The 17736-nt window shown below is 38.7% G+C and overlaps 1 protein-coding gene across 1 annotated transcript in view; it reads right to left on the minus strand.

Annotated features, from left to right (window-relative positions):
* LOC309555813 (alcohol dehydrogenase 1-like) overlaps window positions 1-17736 on the minus strand; it is a 42676-nt gene that overhangs the window by 8962 nt on the left and 15978 nt on the right. The window contains exons 4-6 of the mRNA XM_082257979.1: window positions 12323-12410; window positions 3597-3816; window positions 2508-2768 (exon numbers count right to left, since the gene is read on the minus strand). Coding sequence (XP_082114105.1) covers window positions 2508-2768; window positions 3597-3816; window positions 12323-12410 — 569 coding nt within the window. The remainder of the gene's footprint in view (window positions 1-2507; window positions 2769-3596; window positions 3817-12322; window positions 12411-17736) is intronic.

A 17736-nucleotide genomic window follows, 5' to 3' on the forward strand; every position in this document is an offset into this window, starting at 1 on the left:
CTACAGGCTTATTCCAAGTAATATTCAGGTGAGAGGCTAAAGAGCACAGTGGTGTCACTTGGATGAAGAAAAGAATTATAGAATGAACACTCTATACTAATGGTGAAGGGATAAACCTTGGATATATACTAAGTACTTTTTTGTACATGTCGTTATTATTTTAGACAACATATGGTTATATATGTGATTATTTTGTATCTATTAGCATTTACATTTTTGTGATTAACTAATTGCACGGTGCATTTTGGTGGATTTTATATGTGGTTTTCATGCACTTTTATTGCATTTTTTCAAGATGTATTATTATAAATACTTTATATAGGAATGTGAGCATCAGTGCCATCTTAAGAGCATTAAAGGGCCCTGGGCAATGCAGTGCACTGGGGCCCTGCCTACACAATCACCCACAAGAATAAAAATCCAAATTATTGATAAGGCAATATTTATTGGTACAGCAGTGCCAGGCTAATGACAGCTTTGGTGGCTGGGACCGATAAACACACACAGACGGGAGTCAGACTTGACTGTCCTGTGTGTGCCTGTTCCTGTGGAGGAGGACAGGCATTTCGGCAGTTGTGGGCTCCCCCTCCACGCCCCAGGTGGCCTTACAGCAGCGCAGGGCCAACAGGCCTGCTAAGTTAGGCAGTGGGATGCACACAGGAATCGGGACTAATGTTTGGCTGGGGCTGGGTCCCTGGGCAGGTAGGGCCCCCGGGCAAGTAGGGCCCCTGGGCAACTGCCCAGCGTGCCCATTCGGTAAGATGGCCCTGGTAAGCATACATTTCCAAAAAGTTTGAATCACCGCACTTTGAATGATAATCCACTACATCACCCAATAGGCAGCGCAGCACTATTCACCAACCAAGATTCAGTGTGTGTACATCTGTCGGTGGAGGATCTTTCCCAAGACTTTCTATTTTGGACCCTACACCTATTTCTGTTGACTTTCCTGTCAAGGACTTTCTGTTAGTTTTTAGTGTTGCACCTTTGTATGTTTTTATACCTATAATTTATGTTAAACAATAAAGAATTTATTTAATTTGGCCATGTAACTAGCTTTGAAAGATTTCCCAGATAGAAACGTACCCACGTATTTCCATATCCTTCAAATATGTGTCAACCTTTCTCTGAAGTGATAAAGCAAGACTAAGTGAATCTGCTGAAAATGTCCAACATAGACTATTCAGCATTGTCATAATGGAGCTCACTGATATCCAGTAAATTGCTAGTGCCAAAATGTTGTTCTCTTTCCTCCAATTTTTGTCAATGTTATTGCCAACCCCTGTGTGTTGTATAGATTGATTGTTGGTGCTCATGGATTGTGACAAGCATAACTGCAGTAAAAGACAAAGTGTTGGGAAAAGCAATTTTTCTTTTACTGCAGTCATGCGGTTTTAAATTGTTTGCCTATTTTTTATTTGTGTTTTGCAGTGGATCCTTTCTTGAAAGTATTGCAAGTTATGGTCCACCGGATCCAGTAAGAGGTTCATCTATGTGGTGTCACTCGGTGGTGGACACACAAGAAATTAGGAGTGTGGGGACACTCATATGTGAAATAGAATAAGAAGTCAACTTTTGAACTCTATTGCTAATGCACACTTTTAGAACCTTTGCTGATTGGTTCTTATGGGTTTATGGGATTTACCACATTTGCACTTTTGTACAACGATTTTTTGCACTTTATTTCTATTTAAGTTTATAGATGCATTATTGCACTATTAGTGTATGTTTGATTTAGCAGTACTTTTTTGTTATTTATAATTGCCCATTTGTTGCCCAGGTATTGTCAAGGTTTCTTTTTTGCAGCCCATGTATTGCTAATAATGATGTTTTGATCACCTCGGTTTGCCCTTATTATTCTCACAGTTTGCACCACACCACCCTCCAAGCTCAGACTCATGGAGCTCTAAAAATACCTTGAAATAAAATAATGAGTATTTTGTATGTACTGCTACCTTAAAACATTTATATTTTGTATTGGTCTCCAGTAAAGCAGTTTAGTCTGCAGTAATGCATACCAAACAATCATAAACTACAAGTAAATTGTTACTGATTTGAACTAAAGAGTGAATGACTGCAATGAGTTACAGCACTTTATGCATTGTCATCACATTGTGCTCTGGAATGTTAGAGGCAAATTACTAAAGTGTTTTACCCCCATGTATTTTTATTCTAGCGTTTTTACCCCTTCACCTTAGAAAGGGGTCTGTGCTAAATAGTAGTACCTTGCATTTTCATGTAGGATTCACTTTAATTGCTACAAGTATACAATATATGGGCTTTATCTTCCTGCTCCCCCTGCCTGCCATCACCTCCAAAAGCTAGAATCAGTCATTGGGATGCTGTTGGGATATATTATGATAAAACACAGCCAGCATCTGAAACATGTCTTCCAAAAAAATGAAAAAAGGGAATCACTTTAAACTGGTTGCAAAATATAATTTCATCTGTAATTTGCCCAGTGGACCTTTGATTAAAGATGACAAATAACATTTAAAACCACTTACCATAACATCTGTATTTCCGATACATTCAAAAGAATAATGTACTCCATCTCCTGTCATTTCCTTGATCACCTCCTGGATTGGCTTCTTATAATCATTGGGATTGATGCAGTCAGTGGCTCCAAACAGCTTTGCCTTTTCAAACTTGCTACTGTTTATATCTATAGCAATAATTCTTGATGCTCCAGAAACTTTACATCCAATAATGGCTGACAGCCCAATGCCACCCAATCCAAATACAGCACAAGTAGTACCAGGCTCCACCTGTTTATTAAACAAAAAGTTAAATGTTTCCTTTTAATATTTGTATAAGCTGTCCAGACAAAAATCAATTCAGTGTTTTGCACTATGCCATTAAAGTAAATGTTTAGTTATTTGATGAAATTGGAATTTAATTGGTAATATTTCTTGGGGTCTCTGCACCAAAATTCCCAATGCTCAGCAAGGTCTGAACACAACCCAACCTTAACTTGAAGGAATGCCTTCATTCCTAATCCCCCATGCAACACCTAACCCTTTTTCAAACCCTAGCACTCAACCCTCCAGCCTGAACACGTACCCTTCCCTCTGCTCAACATTAACCTCCCAACTCCTAATGGCAATGTAAAAATTTATCTATTTATCTTAACTTAAGTTAAGATAAATAGATAAATCCCCTGAGGTCAACATTAACCTAACGTTAATTTCTTATTCCCCTTCTGTAGCATATTCTTACCCTCTTCTGACCACCTGTTTCAAAAGCTGCAAAATTCTCACAGTCATGTGCCCAACATAAAAATGATATGATACCAATGATCAAAGGTACTGATCAATAAAAATATACCTTATTCACGTAATTGATGAGATATACTGTAAACTTTGATATAGGACAGTTTAGACATTGGCATTGAAGGAATATAAAAATGACACTCTGGATTCATCCCCAGGGGACACCTGTTGAATTTTCAATAGCACTGTTTTCTGTGTTCTGTGTGTTCATGTAGGAAATATTTAGTATGTTAGCAATGTATTGACACTTTCATAGACATACAAGCATTAAATGAGGCTTACAATTGAGTTAAATCAAACAAATCTAAACATGAATAGATTTACTTTGGCAGTATTGACAGCAGATCCATATCCAGTGGGAAAGCCACATCCAAAAAGACAGGCCTTATCCATGGGTGCTCTGTCATCAATCTTCGCAACTGACTCAGCAGGCGTCACAATATATTCAGAAAAGGTGCTGCACCACAGAAAATGGTATACAACATTTCCTTTGCATGAAAACCTTGATGTCTTGTCAAGCATTACATTCTGTGATTCAGAAAAGCTATATTTAAAGTTAGAAAAAAACAAAAGATCGTAAACAATAGTTAAATCTTGACATACCATTGTTTAAAGAGGTTCATTGCTATAACAACAGAATAATCACATTTCTTGTCAATCTTTTTGATAGTTAAAGCATAACTCTTTTTAATTTTTGATAAAACATGAGATACCTTTTTATAGATAACAATGGGCTCCATTTACAAAGTGGTATGTTTCCCCATAAAAAATGCAGTAAAATACCACTGCCAGTTTTTTGGCATTTACAGAAAAAAGCTACTAACAGTGTGAGTTATTTTATGAAGTCTTGTGGTATTTTAGCAGTGAATAGGCAAAAAATTTGGGGGAGCATACCCATGTATTTCCAAAGCTGCTGCAGCTATGAACCAAAAGACATATATATTAAAAAAGAATAGCGCGCAAATGCAAAAGAAATTACTACCAAATCTGAAGAGAGTCCATAAATAAAAATGGGGGTTTGGTCCCACCATATGGCCATATCGTGCTCAAGCCCACTACTGCGTCAAAGTACCCCATTATCAGTGGGTCCTACACTATCCATGAAATCCAAATTCTTTTGGTTCATAGCTGCAGCAGCTTTGGAAATACATGGGTACGCTCCCCCAAATTTTTTGCCTGTTTATTATGTATTCGGTCTGACCAGACTATCGAGGTTGAGCAGCCCTCCCCACCCCCCACACACACCTGTACTCAATCAGTGTCCACCATCAAGTGGATATAGGAGGAGTCCCCTGTAGTGCATTTGCACATCTCTCCCAGCAAGGAGTATTATCTCCAAGGGTTAGAAAGGCTGGATTCATCTCTTTTTCATGGATAGTGTAGGACCCACTGATAATGGGGGCATTTGCGCGCTATTCTTTTTTAATATTTTAGCAGTGAAAACATGCGATTGTTAAGAAGTGGGCGGCTGCTGCATCCTTAGCAACCGATGAGTCATCAGCTGTCAGCGGGGTTAACTGCTGACAGCTGAATCTAAAAAAAATAATCGGGAAAAACATCGTAGGATCCCCAACCCCAATGCATACCAGGCTCTTCAGGTCTGGTATGGATATTGAGGGGAACCCCACCAAAAAAAAAAGGCATGGAGTCCCCCCAAAATTCATACCAGACTCTTTATATAAAAAATAAATATTAATAAAAATGTCCCTGGTGTAGATCCATCAATAATACCACCACCCGCTGCCACAGCCAACCCAAAAAAAGAAAGAAAAGGGTCCCTTGTGCCTCCTGCCATGTACCAGCTCCCCCGTCTGACAGTTCTTAAATAACTAAGGGGCGGGGGCCAGCCAATGATGTCAGCGGGTGACCCCAACCCCTTGTGACATCATCAACCCAGCATGCCCCTGACCGATGATGTCACAAGGGGTGGGGTCACCCAGTAATGTCATTGGGTGACCTGCCCCTTTGTATCATCATTTACCCAGCATACACCTGGCTGATGATGTCACAAGGGGCGGGTCATTTTTTTATTTTTTAAATAAAGGACTTGTCAAAAACTGCTCGGATCTGGTCTGGATTTTGGGGGAGACATCACACCAAAGGTATGCATGGTGGGGACTCCATGCTGTTTTTTTCCAGAGTTTTTTATTGCTGGCAATATTTTTTTTTTAGATTCAGCTGCCCGCTAACAGCTGGTGACTTATTGGTTTTTAAAGAAACAGCGACTGCTGGCTTCTTAACAACCATGATGTTTACTGGTTGTTATGGAGTGGCCAGTCACCGCTCTTTAACAACCAGTACACATTCCACAAATACTGTATGCCTGTATGCATTTCATATTTTAATTTTAATTTCCTTCTGTGAAATAATTCTAACACCTGTTTGTGTGGTATTTACTGTATTTGTATGTTTTTCGGTAAAATGACAGTTTCAGGATCACATGAGAAATTTAGGCAAAATTTGTCCTGACACCTAAACATCTCATGCAAGTTCATTCTGTGAATGGAGCTCATTGTACTTTTTAGTGTTTTTAAAAGTCACATTTTAAAGATTCCACATTTGTTTTACTTTTATTCTACATAAAGTATATAGTTGCTTGAAAAGTAGCAACATAATTTTGGTATAAACCATCAGTGGCCATGTAAGATCTACAGCACACTGGCATTAAGAAAGTAATAAACCTATATGAAAATCTCGGGCTCTATTTATCAATGTTTTTACCCAAGTTTTCACCCATTTTCACACAAGATTCAATGGGTGAACCCTGAGTGAAAGTTGTGTAAATTGTGGGTGAAAACATTAATAAATAGACCTCTTATCTTGTTTTTGTCTTTATTTATGTTTAACTCTTCCATTTCTAAAATTAAGTTCCTGTGATTGTGAACATTTATATGAAAACGTCAGAATACTGTTCCTTTTTAAAGTTAAAAGACTACGCAAATTTTAAATAAAGTACAACAAAAGGCAAAATATTTTTTTAGTTTGGAGTGGAGGGGGATTTGTTTTTGTTTTTTGCTGTCTGTGCCCCTGTTAGGGAAATTTTCCCTCTCTATTTGTCCCATTTAACATTATTATTAAAAATAAAAGTAAAAGAAAATCCCACATTTTGGGTTGTCTTCAGAAAAGTATTAGAGGGGAAATCTTCCAATAGGCACAGTAATTCTGGTTACCGGGGGGTCCCCAAGGAATTACCTTAATTTTCAGGGATTTCTTCTCACTTCCTGTTTTGGCTGTTGGATAGGACGTGAATGGAAATCTCCCCAATGGGACACAGATGGCAAAAAAGCTGACCCTCCCTTACTCTATCCAAAATAAAAATAAAAAGTTCCTATAATACTACTTTAAGTCAGTGATATTGATATTGACAGTGCCTCCAATAAAATTAATACGTGAAATTACACCGACTCAATTAGGTATTCCCTGAATGTGAGCTCTACGTAGCTATTTTAGGCACAATTAATCATGTAAAAGTATGGACTACTAAAATACAAAAATAAATTAAGATTTATTTTACTATTAAAGAGGTTGTAAACCCCTTTTGTTTACATTTACCTATAGGTAAGCCCACATTAAGGCTTACCTATAGGTGCTATAAATATCTGCTAAACTTGCACCGTTTAGGAGATATTTACATTGCATGCAGCCAATTACATCATCGGCACATGCACTCTGAAGGAACGGCCACCCGTGGAAGTGATGTAATTGCGCCCCCGCCCAATCAGATGGCCGGAGGACGAGATCCAGGAAGCAGGACGGCCTAACATGTCGGCCATCCTGTCAGCACTGAGGGGGCTTCGTTTTTAGGTAAGTACTTCATAATGAGCTAGTATGTGATGCATACTAGCTCATTATGCCTTTGTCTTTACAGGTTTTTTTTTCACATTTTTTTAAGTGGGTTTACTTCCTCTTTAAGTCACTAACAATCACATATTGCAGCAAGATTAATAGTATAACACTGTACCCAAACAAAATTTGTATATTTTTTTTTTTTTACACAAATAGAGCTTTCTTTTGGTGGTATTCACCACTGAGTTTTTTATTTTTTGCTAAATAAACGAAAATTTAGAAAAAAATAAAATAAAATCGTTTTCATAGTTTGTTATAAAAACAGGTAATTTTTCTCTTTCACAGATGTGCACTGATGAGGCTGCACTGATGGGTACTTATAGGCTGTACTGATGGGCACTGATGAGGTGGCATGGATGGGCACAGATAAGGAGGCACTGATCAGGCTGCACTAATGGGCAATGATAGGTGGCATTGATAGGCAGCACTGATGGGCACTGATAAGTGGCACTGATGGGCACTGATAGGTGACACTGATGAGGATGCACTTATAGGCACAAATTAGCAGCACTGATTGGGCACTGATTGGCAGCACTAGTAGGCATTGATTGGCATCATATGACGGTATCCCAGAACTAGACAACCACAATGTAGCCGTCATTTGGTTATAACGCGGTCGACAATTGGTTAACTTATTGTTTGCACAGGTGGTTAACTTGTCCACCAGATTGCACTCTAAGACTAGACATATTTATATTAGGTCTTTTAGGAAATAAAATAGGTTTTTTTAACCCTTTTACTGCCAGCTCCATACGCTATACGGACCTAATTTCTCCCTCTCCTAAAAGCTCATGGTCATTTCAGTAACTATAAACTTATAACAGAATTGCTCACCAGACTCTGCTGAACAATTCTATAACTCTAAACAATGGATTACAATCCGCTGATCAGAGTTATTAGTCTCCAATGTGACTGCCCCCCCTGCTGCCGCTTCCCTGTCCCCAGTCTCTCCACCTCCGTCTGCTCCCTGTCACTTAAAACTGCTCCCCCCACTCTCCTTTCCTATCCCCTTCATCCCCCTACTTCTGCCTCAGCACTGATTCCCCCACCCATACCAGATCCGACCCCCACAAACACGATCCCCTGCAGCTATCTTCTCTCCTCTGTCACTCCTGCCAGCTTTAGGTGCTGCTGGGGCCTGATCAAAGTTTGTCCCCCCGTCAGTCCAATCACCCCCCCCCCTCAACCCCCAGCACCCCTGATCCATCCCTGCTGCTCCGGCGACACTAACGATGTACCTGATACCCATTCACATGGGGGAGGAGGCGGGATCTGGGGGCCTCCTTGTTAAAAGTGGGCTTCCAGATTCCGATAAACCCCCTACCTGCAGACCCCCACAACCACAACTTAGGGTTGTCGGGAAGAGTCCCTTGTCCCCATTAACATGGGGATAAGGTGCCTTGGGGGGAAACCCAAAGCACCCTCCCCATGTTGAGGGCACGCCGCCTGGTACACGCTTGCTCCTCCCCCCCCCTTTCCTGGCCTGCCAGGCTGCATGCTTGGATAAGGGTCTGGTATGGATTTTGGGGCGGGACCCAACGCCATTTGTTTATTACATTTTGGCATGGAGTTTCCCTCATAATCTATACCAGACACAAATGGCCTGGTATAGATTTTGGTGAGGACCTCACGCTGTTTTTTTTTTTAATTGTCATAGGGTTCCCCTTAACCACTTAAATACAGGGTACTTTCACCCCATTCCTGCCTAGACCAAATTTCAGCTTTCAGTGTACATTGGCATCTATGGGAAATCTTAGTCAGCTTGACATGGCACTGCTCCCCATCTTTAACATGGCGTCTATGGGAAATCTTGGTCAGCTTGACATAGCACTGCTCACCAACCCTAAGTGACAGGGAAACCAAACTTGTGGAGTCCCGAGAGGGGACCGAGGACTAAAACATATGCAAAACGTTGGGGTATGCCTGTACACTACACTGACTGCACTAAACTGACTGAACACACTATCCATTAACTACCTGCCTAATCTCTATTGTCAAGCATATAGGTCAGGCGCATGCTTTGGCCAATTAAAGCACTTAATGCACTGCAATCGCACAGTGCATTATGGGGCGTTCGTCAGTGGGTGAACTTCCCGAGCGACACAGGAACCCCCAATGTTAATGTCAGACTGTCAGTTTATATATGGATAAGGACTCTCTATACAGACGCCTTATTCACTCATGTAAAGTGGTGCAGAGAAAGGTACTTTCATAAGTCCCCTTTTTGGTCTAAAAAAAAGAGATATGGGGGTTTGTTTATGCCTCTGATATCTCACCAAACCCCCAACCCCCCCCCCCAAAAAAAAAAAAAAAAAAATATATATATATATATATATATATATATATATACATATATATATAAATATATATTTATAAAAAAATTGTAAAAAGTAAAAAAGAAAAACATTTTTAAAAAGCATGGAGCGGGCTCCGTCAAGCGGATCCACCTGCTCAGTGGGGATCTGTCTGCTGATTCCTGTTGAGCAGGTGGATGACAGGTCCGTGTCCACTCCGCTGATGCAGAGGTCTCAAAAAAGAGATAGTCTGTTTAGACCTCTGATATCTCACCAAAGACCCCCCCCCAAAAAATATATATATATGTGTGTGTGTAAAAAACATATTGGTTTGGTAAATATTTGCGCAAATATGGCGGTGCCTTAAAAATCAGTAGCACCTTCTTTTTATTCTTCTAGCCATGTGCTTTCAGAAAATATATGGTTTGGGGAGGGGGGGGGGGGGGTTACAAACTCTGAAAGCTGTAAGTGAAAAAGGAAAACCTGCAGATTTTAGAGAAAATTTTGCGTGCGTCCGATTTTCACTATTTCTCAAAAAGGTGCAATTTAAAATTTACAAATATTTGTTATTTATTAACTCAATACAGTTTTAGCTTTTATATTTAGAAGGAACTTAGCAGGAATTTTGTAAAATTTGCTGTGTTTGTATCTGCTAAAAATGATTTAATGCATTTTTAGCGAAAATATTGTTTGGTAAACATTTGCACAAATATCTCTGGGCCTTAAAAATCAGTAGCACCTTCCTTTTATTCTACTGGCCCTTTGCTTTTAGAAAATGTATAGTTTGGGGGGTCTTTTAAAAAATCTGAAAGCTGAAAGTGAAAAATGAAAATCTCCAGATTTGTAGAGAAATTTGGTTATTTATAGTTTTGTGTAAGTCCAGTTTTCACCATTTCGCAAAAAGGTACAATTTTATATTTGAAATATTTGTTATTTATTAACTCAATACTGGTTAAGCTTTTATAGTTAGTAGGAATTTAGTAGAAATTGTGTAAAATATGCTGTGTTTGTATCTGCTAATAAAGATTTTAGTGTATTTTTAGTGAAAATATTGCTTTGGAAAACATTTGTGCAAATATCGTGGGGCCCTAAAAATTAGTAGCTCCTTCCTTTTATTCTACTGGTCCCATGCTTTTAGAAAATATATGGTTTGGAGGGGGGGGGGGTCTTTAACAAATTCTGAAAGCTGTAAGGGAACAATGAAAACCTTCAGATTTTTAGTAAAATGTGGTTATTTACATTTTTGCGTACATTCAATTTTCACCATTTTGCAAAAAGGCAAAAATTACAAATATTTGTTATTTATTAACTCAATACAGGTTAAGCTTTTATATTTAGTAGGAATTTAGCAGGAAATTTGTAAAAGTTGCCTTGTTTATATCTGCTAAAAATTATTTTAGAGAATTTTAGTGCATATATTGTTTTGATAAACATTTGCGCAAATATAGCAGGGCGTTAAAATCAGTGGCACCTTTTTTTTATTCCACAGATTATGTGCTTTCCGAAAATATATGGTTTAGGGAGGTCTTAAACAAACTCTGAAAGCTGTAAGGGAACAATGAATACCTCTAGATTTTTTTAAAAATATGGATATTTTCATGTTTGGGTATGTTCGATTTTAATCATTTATCATAGATGCAATCTAAAATTTAAGTTAGCTTTTATATTTAGTAGGAATTTTGTAAAATGGGCTGTGTTTTTATCTGCTAATAATGATTTTAGTGTATTTTTAGCGAAAATATTGTTTTGATAAACATTTACGCAAATATCATTGTGCCCTTAAAATCAGTAGCATCTTATTTGTATTCTACTGGTCATGTGCTTTCAGAAAATATATGATTTGGGGAGTCTTTAACAAACTCTGAAAGCTGTAAGGGAAAAATAGAAAAGCAATGGAAATATTGCAAAAATTGCCTGGCCAGCTAAGTTTAAAAGTGGAGCACAGGGCCTGGCAGCGAAAGGGTTTAATTCCATCTTATATGGGAGACAATATGTTTTATCCGTAGATAAATCTAAATATGACTTTACCTATAGGGTATAAATTTATATTCTTGGAGTGTGTGTGGCATTATTTCTGATATTAATCTTTAGTGTATTATCATCTTTATCATGTAACACTGGATGAAGAGGTGTAATTTTAACCAGTGATCCATGCTAAGATATTAACTAATAATCCTAAAAATATTGTATACATTTTGCATCATATTCCATCTTACTTCTGAAAACATATAGGTTACGAAACACACTTATTTTATAGGATTACGGTAAAGCATGGTAATATTATTCTTATCATGTTATGATTTCTAATATTGTCCCAGTGGTATTAAATATTTTCCTATAAAATACTAAAATGCACCCAATTCACTTTTGCTGGACTCCAATACACTTTATAGAGATTTCAGAATGTTGACTACTTAAACAGCCCTTGTAGATTTTTCTCTTAGTTTATTAGTCTTGAACAATGCCAACTGACATTCTACAAAAAAGAGTCTTGTCCAGGCCATTTGAGAAAACAGCGAGTCAGAAATTGATTTCCTCCTCCATAAAATAGGTTAGTTTGTTAATGCCTTGCGAACAGAAGAAGATATGTAATTGTCTTTCCCATAAACAGCATACATAGTGTCCGAATTAGTTTCACTTTGAAAAGAATTTCTCTTTAAACAGGTGGCGTTTGAGGACAATTATAACCCATTGTCCACTGATGTCCCTGCAATATGGGTGGAACAAACTCAGATTTCTGTGTCTTGCAAAACCAGTTTTCCTGTCCTATAGCCCCGATACGGGTAAACATTCATGTTGCAAGATATTGAGTTCATCTGAGAACCAGGCAACTTAATATTTTAGATGTTAAAATAGAAAAAACCCTCACACTTCCAAAGTAAAAACATTTTCTATTTCTTGCATACTTACTGTGATTTAAAGCAATAATTGCTCTTTGGATTGAGACAAGAGCTGCACTTTCCACATTGAGGAAGGCAAAGTGGAATAACTTTATCTCCTAAAAACAATAACAAATATTTTTACATTGCATGTGTAATTTCAGCTCAAATTTATAACCAGTACTATTAATTTTAAATTGTTTATTTTTTTTTAAGACATGGTAATGTACCGAATCAAGTTTGTTAGATCTAAGTCTATTATGCCTTATAAAACTATGGTGCACTTGACAATGAATAAATAGCCAGAACTGGCCCTTTGGCTTTGACAGCCATCGATCAGCCTATGTTTAGCCATAAATTCACGCTTTGTTGCTTGATTTGTTTTAAGTAATCTATCCTAAATGTATGCTGCCTTTAAAGCAAGATTTAAAGCAAAAGAAAGCATCCAGCAGAAACCCATTTGTCAATATTGCTGGATTCTTCACTTGAGAGGAAACAAAAGTTGATCATACACAATCTTATTTTTACTTTGAAGGGGAAGTTACCTCTCTTTAGTGTTGATAAATATGATGCTTTCCTTCCAGACAAACATTTGTGCAATGTAACTATTAGGGATGCTTATGATAACTGGGGCTACATTATCCCAATGCTTCATACAAGAACTACTATCTCTATACTTACCCCATAATTTAAAATAATTACTTTTCAAATGAACCATACTCTAAAACTGGTTTGTTTTCTTGTGCTTGCTTGTCTGCCAGTTTCAATCAACTCATGTGGAAGCTGAATTTTATATTGTAAAGAAAAGCACTGAGCATACTGAACAGAAATCTTTTCACTGCACTAAATCTACAGTCTAGTGGATGGTCTATTTACAATCTAGTGGAAAGTCTTATCCTTCATTCTAGAAGAAGCTATTTCCCAAAAAACGGAATGAAAAAAAGAAATTACTAGAAAAAGCTCTTTTTGCATGACCAATACAAGTACAATCGTGGTACCTTCTACAAAGCGAATGGCCAAACTCTAAAACTATGCCCTGTGTTATGACTTTGCTATAGGACTAGACATGAACTGTCCATGGTTGGTGGCTATGTTTGTGACGACTACACTCACAGCCTCACCCTACACAGAGATTTTCCAGTCTGGACAAAAATCGAAACACCAATAGACTGAGAGTGATTGTCACTGGGGCCAACCAACTCAACAGTTAACCCTTTACACACACAAATGGTGGCCACTCTTATGTTTTTATGAAAACATGCACTGTTCATGGCAACTTCTCTTACAATTCTGTAAAATAACATGCTTAAATAAAGTTCTGTAATACTCGCTGCAATACCCAGACAGGAATGCAAGAGCTTTTTGAAACACTGTAGCCCTCACAGAGGAAAGGAGTCTTTAATTTTGATGAGAGCATTCAGGGATTTAGCATAATAATATTAAATCATTATTTAAAAAAAAAAAAAGAAAAAAATGATGCAAATAAATATATAAAGTTATAACAAAACAGACAATTAGCAACTGTAAAATAAACAGGATCATTTGCAGAGTAAGTCTAATCTGATTTATCAGAGTCACTGGCTCTCATAAATTACTCTTAGCCATCCTTCATAATTTTAATGGAAAATGAGAGCTGCAGCTGCCAATTGCATCCATCTTTTCTGGTCCCTGAAGAGGGCATTCACAGACATAACACAATCAAAGGGTCTCAGGGCCTGGACCTTTAGTTAGGGTTAGTAAACCTGTCTGACAATCCATTTTCTCCAATCTGCTTGGAATCAAAAGCTGATGAAGACCTTATACCTATGAACTGTCTGATGGAGGCATATTGAATGCCAGTAATATTGCACCTTTTAAGCAGTTATTCAGAAATGTTATTTAACGATGGGCATTTTCCTTTTTATACTGATAACAACCATACTGGAGACTAAGAACCTAAACTGCCAAGACATGTTCAAAGAGTCAGAAGGCCTTCTGTTTGACCAAGGATTATGTAATATAATTGAAATGCATTGTACTGTTGTTGTCTATGTTTTTCAATATTAAAGTGGTGGTAGTAAACTCAGTTTTTTTTACTTGTACCTACAGGTAAGCCTATAAGAAGGCTTACCTGTAGGTATAGTAAATATCTCCTAAACTTGCACTATTGTGACCTTCAGAGCTCCGTGTCATAGCCGAGGGCTCCCATGCACATGCGTGGGAGTGACATCATTGCCACCCCGGCCACTCATGTATCTTGAGGCTATGAACCTGGAAGGAAGACTGGAGAAAGATGGAAGCCTTGTCAGTGGTGACAGCATGGTGCTAGAGGGCTTTATTTTAAGGTAAGTCTCGCATAATGTGCTAGTATGTGATGCATACTAGCACATTATGACATTGTCTTGCAGGGGATTTTTTTTTTTTTTTAAGCTGCGGTTTACTACCACTTTAAGGAAAATGACTCCCCTGTACTTTGGGAGGAATTTCTGGTGTTGATACATCTGAACTGTATATGTCACTATTTTTAGTTATTATATGTATAAAACTCCCTGTTCCTGCTAGAAATGGATGCCTAAACATGTTTATTATAACCACACACATCCTGGATTCTGCAATACTGTCCTGGAATTTTAACACAATCCTGGCAACTCAAGAATGCAGGCTATGCCCTGGAGATAAGTGCTGGAGAGCTTGGTCCAGCTCATGGCTCCAGGTGCATGCTGATTCTGCATGGCCAAGCGATCTCCTGCCTGACAGAGTTTGTAAAATTCTGGCAGTGAGAAGAAGGGAGACAGCAGCAGTGTGAGATACGTACTTCTGTCTAAGGCAAGTGTTTTCCACTGACATCAATGTCACTATTATTGTTCCACCCTCCATGGGCATGTTTGCTTCTCTTCTCCCCCACTGGGCGCCATTGTTTTTCCTGGACCTCACTGGACACTATTGTTCCTTTCCCCACATCCCTGTTGGGTACTATTGCTCCATTCACTCTTCGCTGAGCACTACTGTTCCCCCTGCTAAGCCCTATTGTCCCCTCCTTCCCACCTGGACAATATTATTCCCCCACCAACTGCTTAGCACAGTTTTTTCCTCACCCCCTGCTGAGCAACAGTGAAGTCCCCTCACTCCCTATTGAGCACTAATGACCCCCTACCATTCCTCACTGACACCAATGAAGGCTTTTACCTTTTCATTATCCCCACTGAACACTAACATTAGGGCATTCTTTCCCCTCTTAGACACAAACACTGGAAATGTTCTTCCCACTAAAAACCAACTTTAGATATTTTGTCCTTCCACCGATTTTCTCACTCCAGATATACAGTATCTCACGAAAGTAAGTACACCCCTCACATTTTTGTAAATATTTTATTATATCTTTTTATGTGACAACACCAAAGAAATTACACTTTGCTACAATGTAAAGTATTGAGTGTACAGCTTGTATAACAGTGTAAATTTGCTGTCCCCTCAAAATAACTCAACAAACAGCCATTAATGTGTAAGCTGCTGGCAACAAAAGTGAGTACACCCCTAAGTGAAAATGTCCAAATTGGGCCCAATTAGCCATTTTCCCTCCCCGGTGTCATGTGATTCATTAGTGTTACAAGGTCTCAGGTGTGAATGGAGAGCAGGTGTGTTAGATTTGATGTTATTGCTCTCACTCTCTCATACTTGTCACTGGATGTTCAACATGACACCTCATGGCAAAGAGCTCTCTGAGGATCTGAAAAAAGAACTGTTGCTCTACACAAAGATGGCCTAGGCTATAAGAAGATTGCCAAGACCCTGAAACTGAGCTGCAGCAAGGTGGCCAAGACCATACAGTGGTTTAACAGGACAGGTTCATTTCAGAACAGGCCTCGCCATGGTCGACTAAAGAGGTTGAGTTCATGTGCTCAGCGTCATATCCAGAGGTTGTCTCCCTGAAGGAAGCCTCTTCTAAAGATCATGCACAAGAAAGCCCACAAACAGTTTGCTGAAGACAATCAGCCTAAGGACATGGATTACTGGAACCATGTCTTGTGGTCTGATGAGACCAAGATAAACTTATTTGGTTCAGATGGTGTCGAGCAACCAGGTGAGGAGTACTAATACAAGTGTGCCTTGCCTACAGTCAAGCATGGTGGTGGGAGTGTCATGGTCTGGGGCTGCATGAGTGCTGCTGGAACTGAGAAGCTATAGTTCATTGAGGGAACCACAAATGCCAACATGTACTGTGACATACTGAAGCAGAGCGTGATCCCCCTTCCTTTGGAGACTGGGCAGCAGGACAGTATTCCAACATAATAACGACCCCAAACACACCTCCAAGACAACCACTGACTTGCTTAAGAAGCTGAGGGTAAAGGTGATCAACTGGCCAAGCATGTCTCTAGACCTAAACCCTATTGAGCATCTGTGGGGCGTCCTCAAAAGAGAAGGTGGGGGAGCACAAGGTCTCTAACATCCACCAGCTCCGTGATGTCATCATAGAAGAGTGGAAGAAGACTCCAGTGGCAACCTTTGAGGCTCTGGTGAACTCCATGCCCAAGAGGGTAATGGCAGTGCTGGAAAATAATGGTGGCCACACAAAATATTGACAATTTGGGCCCAATTTGGACATTTACACTTAGGGGTGTATTTACTTTTGTTGCCAGCGGTTTAGACATTAATGGCTGTGTGTTGAGCTATTTTGAGGGGACAGAAAATATATACACTGTTATACAAGCTGTGCACTCATTATTTTACAATTTAGCAAAGTGTCATTTCTTCAGTGTTTTAAAATATTTACAAAAATGTAAGGGGTGTACTCACTTTTGTGAGATACTGTATTTTCCCTTACTTACCACCAAATATGGGCATCTTTTCCTCCTTCTACATCAGGTATTTTTTCCCAACAACCATAACTGGGCATTTTTACTCATACTCCCATATGGAAGAAAATATATTTCCAATATATTTAGGGAAAAATTTTTAGAAATATATTGAATATGGCCAAAATTGTAGCATTTCAAATATATTTCCAATATATTTGGGGAAAAAAAATTAAGAATGTTTTTTTTTTAAATATATTTTAAATATATTTTTCTTCCATGTGGGTAATCAAGGGGATTTTTTTCAAAGGGACCACTGACTCCAGAGAATCCCCCCTACCCCACTAATTGTGGGCCTTTTTTTCCCACAGCTGACAATGGGGCATATTTTGCTGCCATTGACTTGCAATATAAGGGGCCCTATGATACATAGTACACTCTGTTGTATGTATCAAAAGAGAGTTGCGCTAAAAACAAGTGAAAACAAATCCCAATAGTCCACACGCATGCAATTGCTTGATGTACGCAGGTATACAGGATGTTATTAGAGGTCAGCAATAGTTCATCATTGCAGCAATAAAGGATGTTTAGAAACACTTATAGGACATCCACCCAGGTGCTTGATTGACAAAAACAGAGTGAGTTCCCAGCCACCACATACTGCCTCTTA

Source organism: Pelophylax lessonae (assembly GCF_965119305.1).
Source record: "Pelophylax lessonae genome assembly, chromosome: 1".
In the NCBI taxonomy this organism is placed as follows: domain Eukaryota; kingdom Metazoa; phylum Chordata; class Amphibia; order Anura; family Ranidae; genus Pelophylax; species Pelophylax lessonae.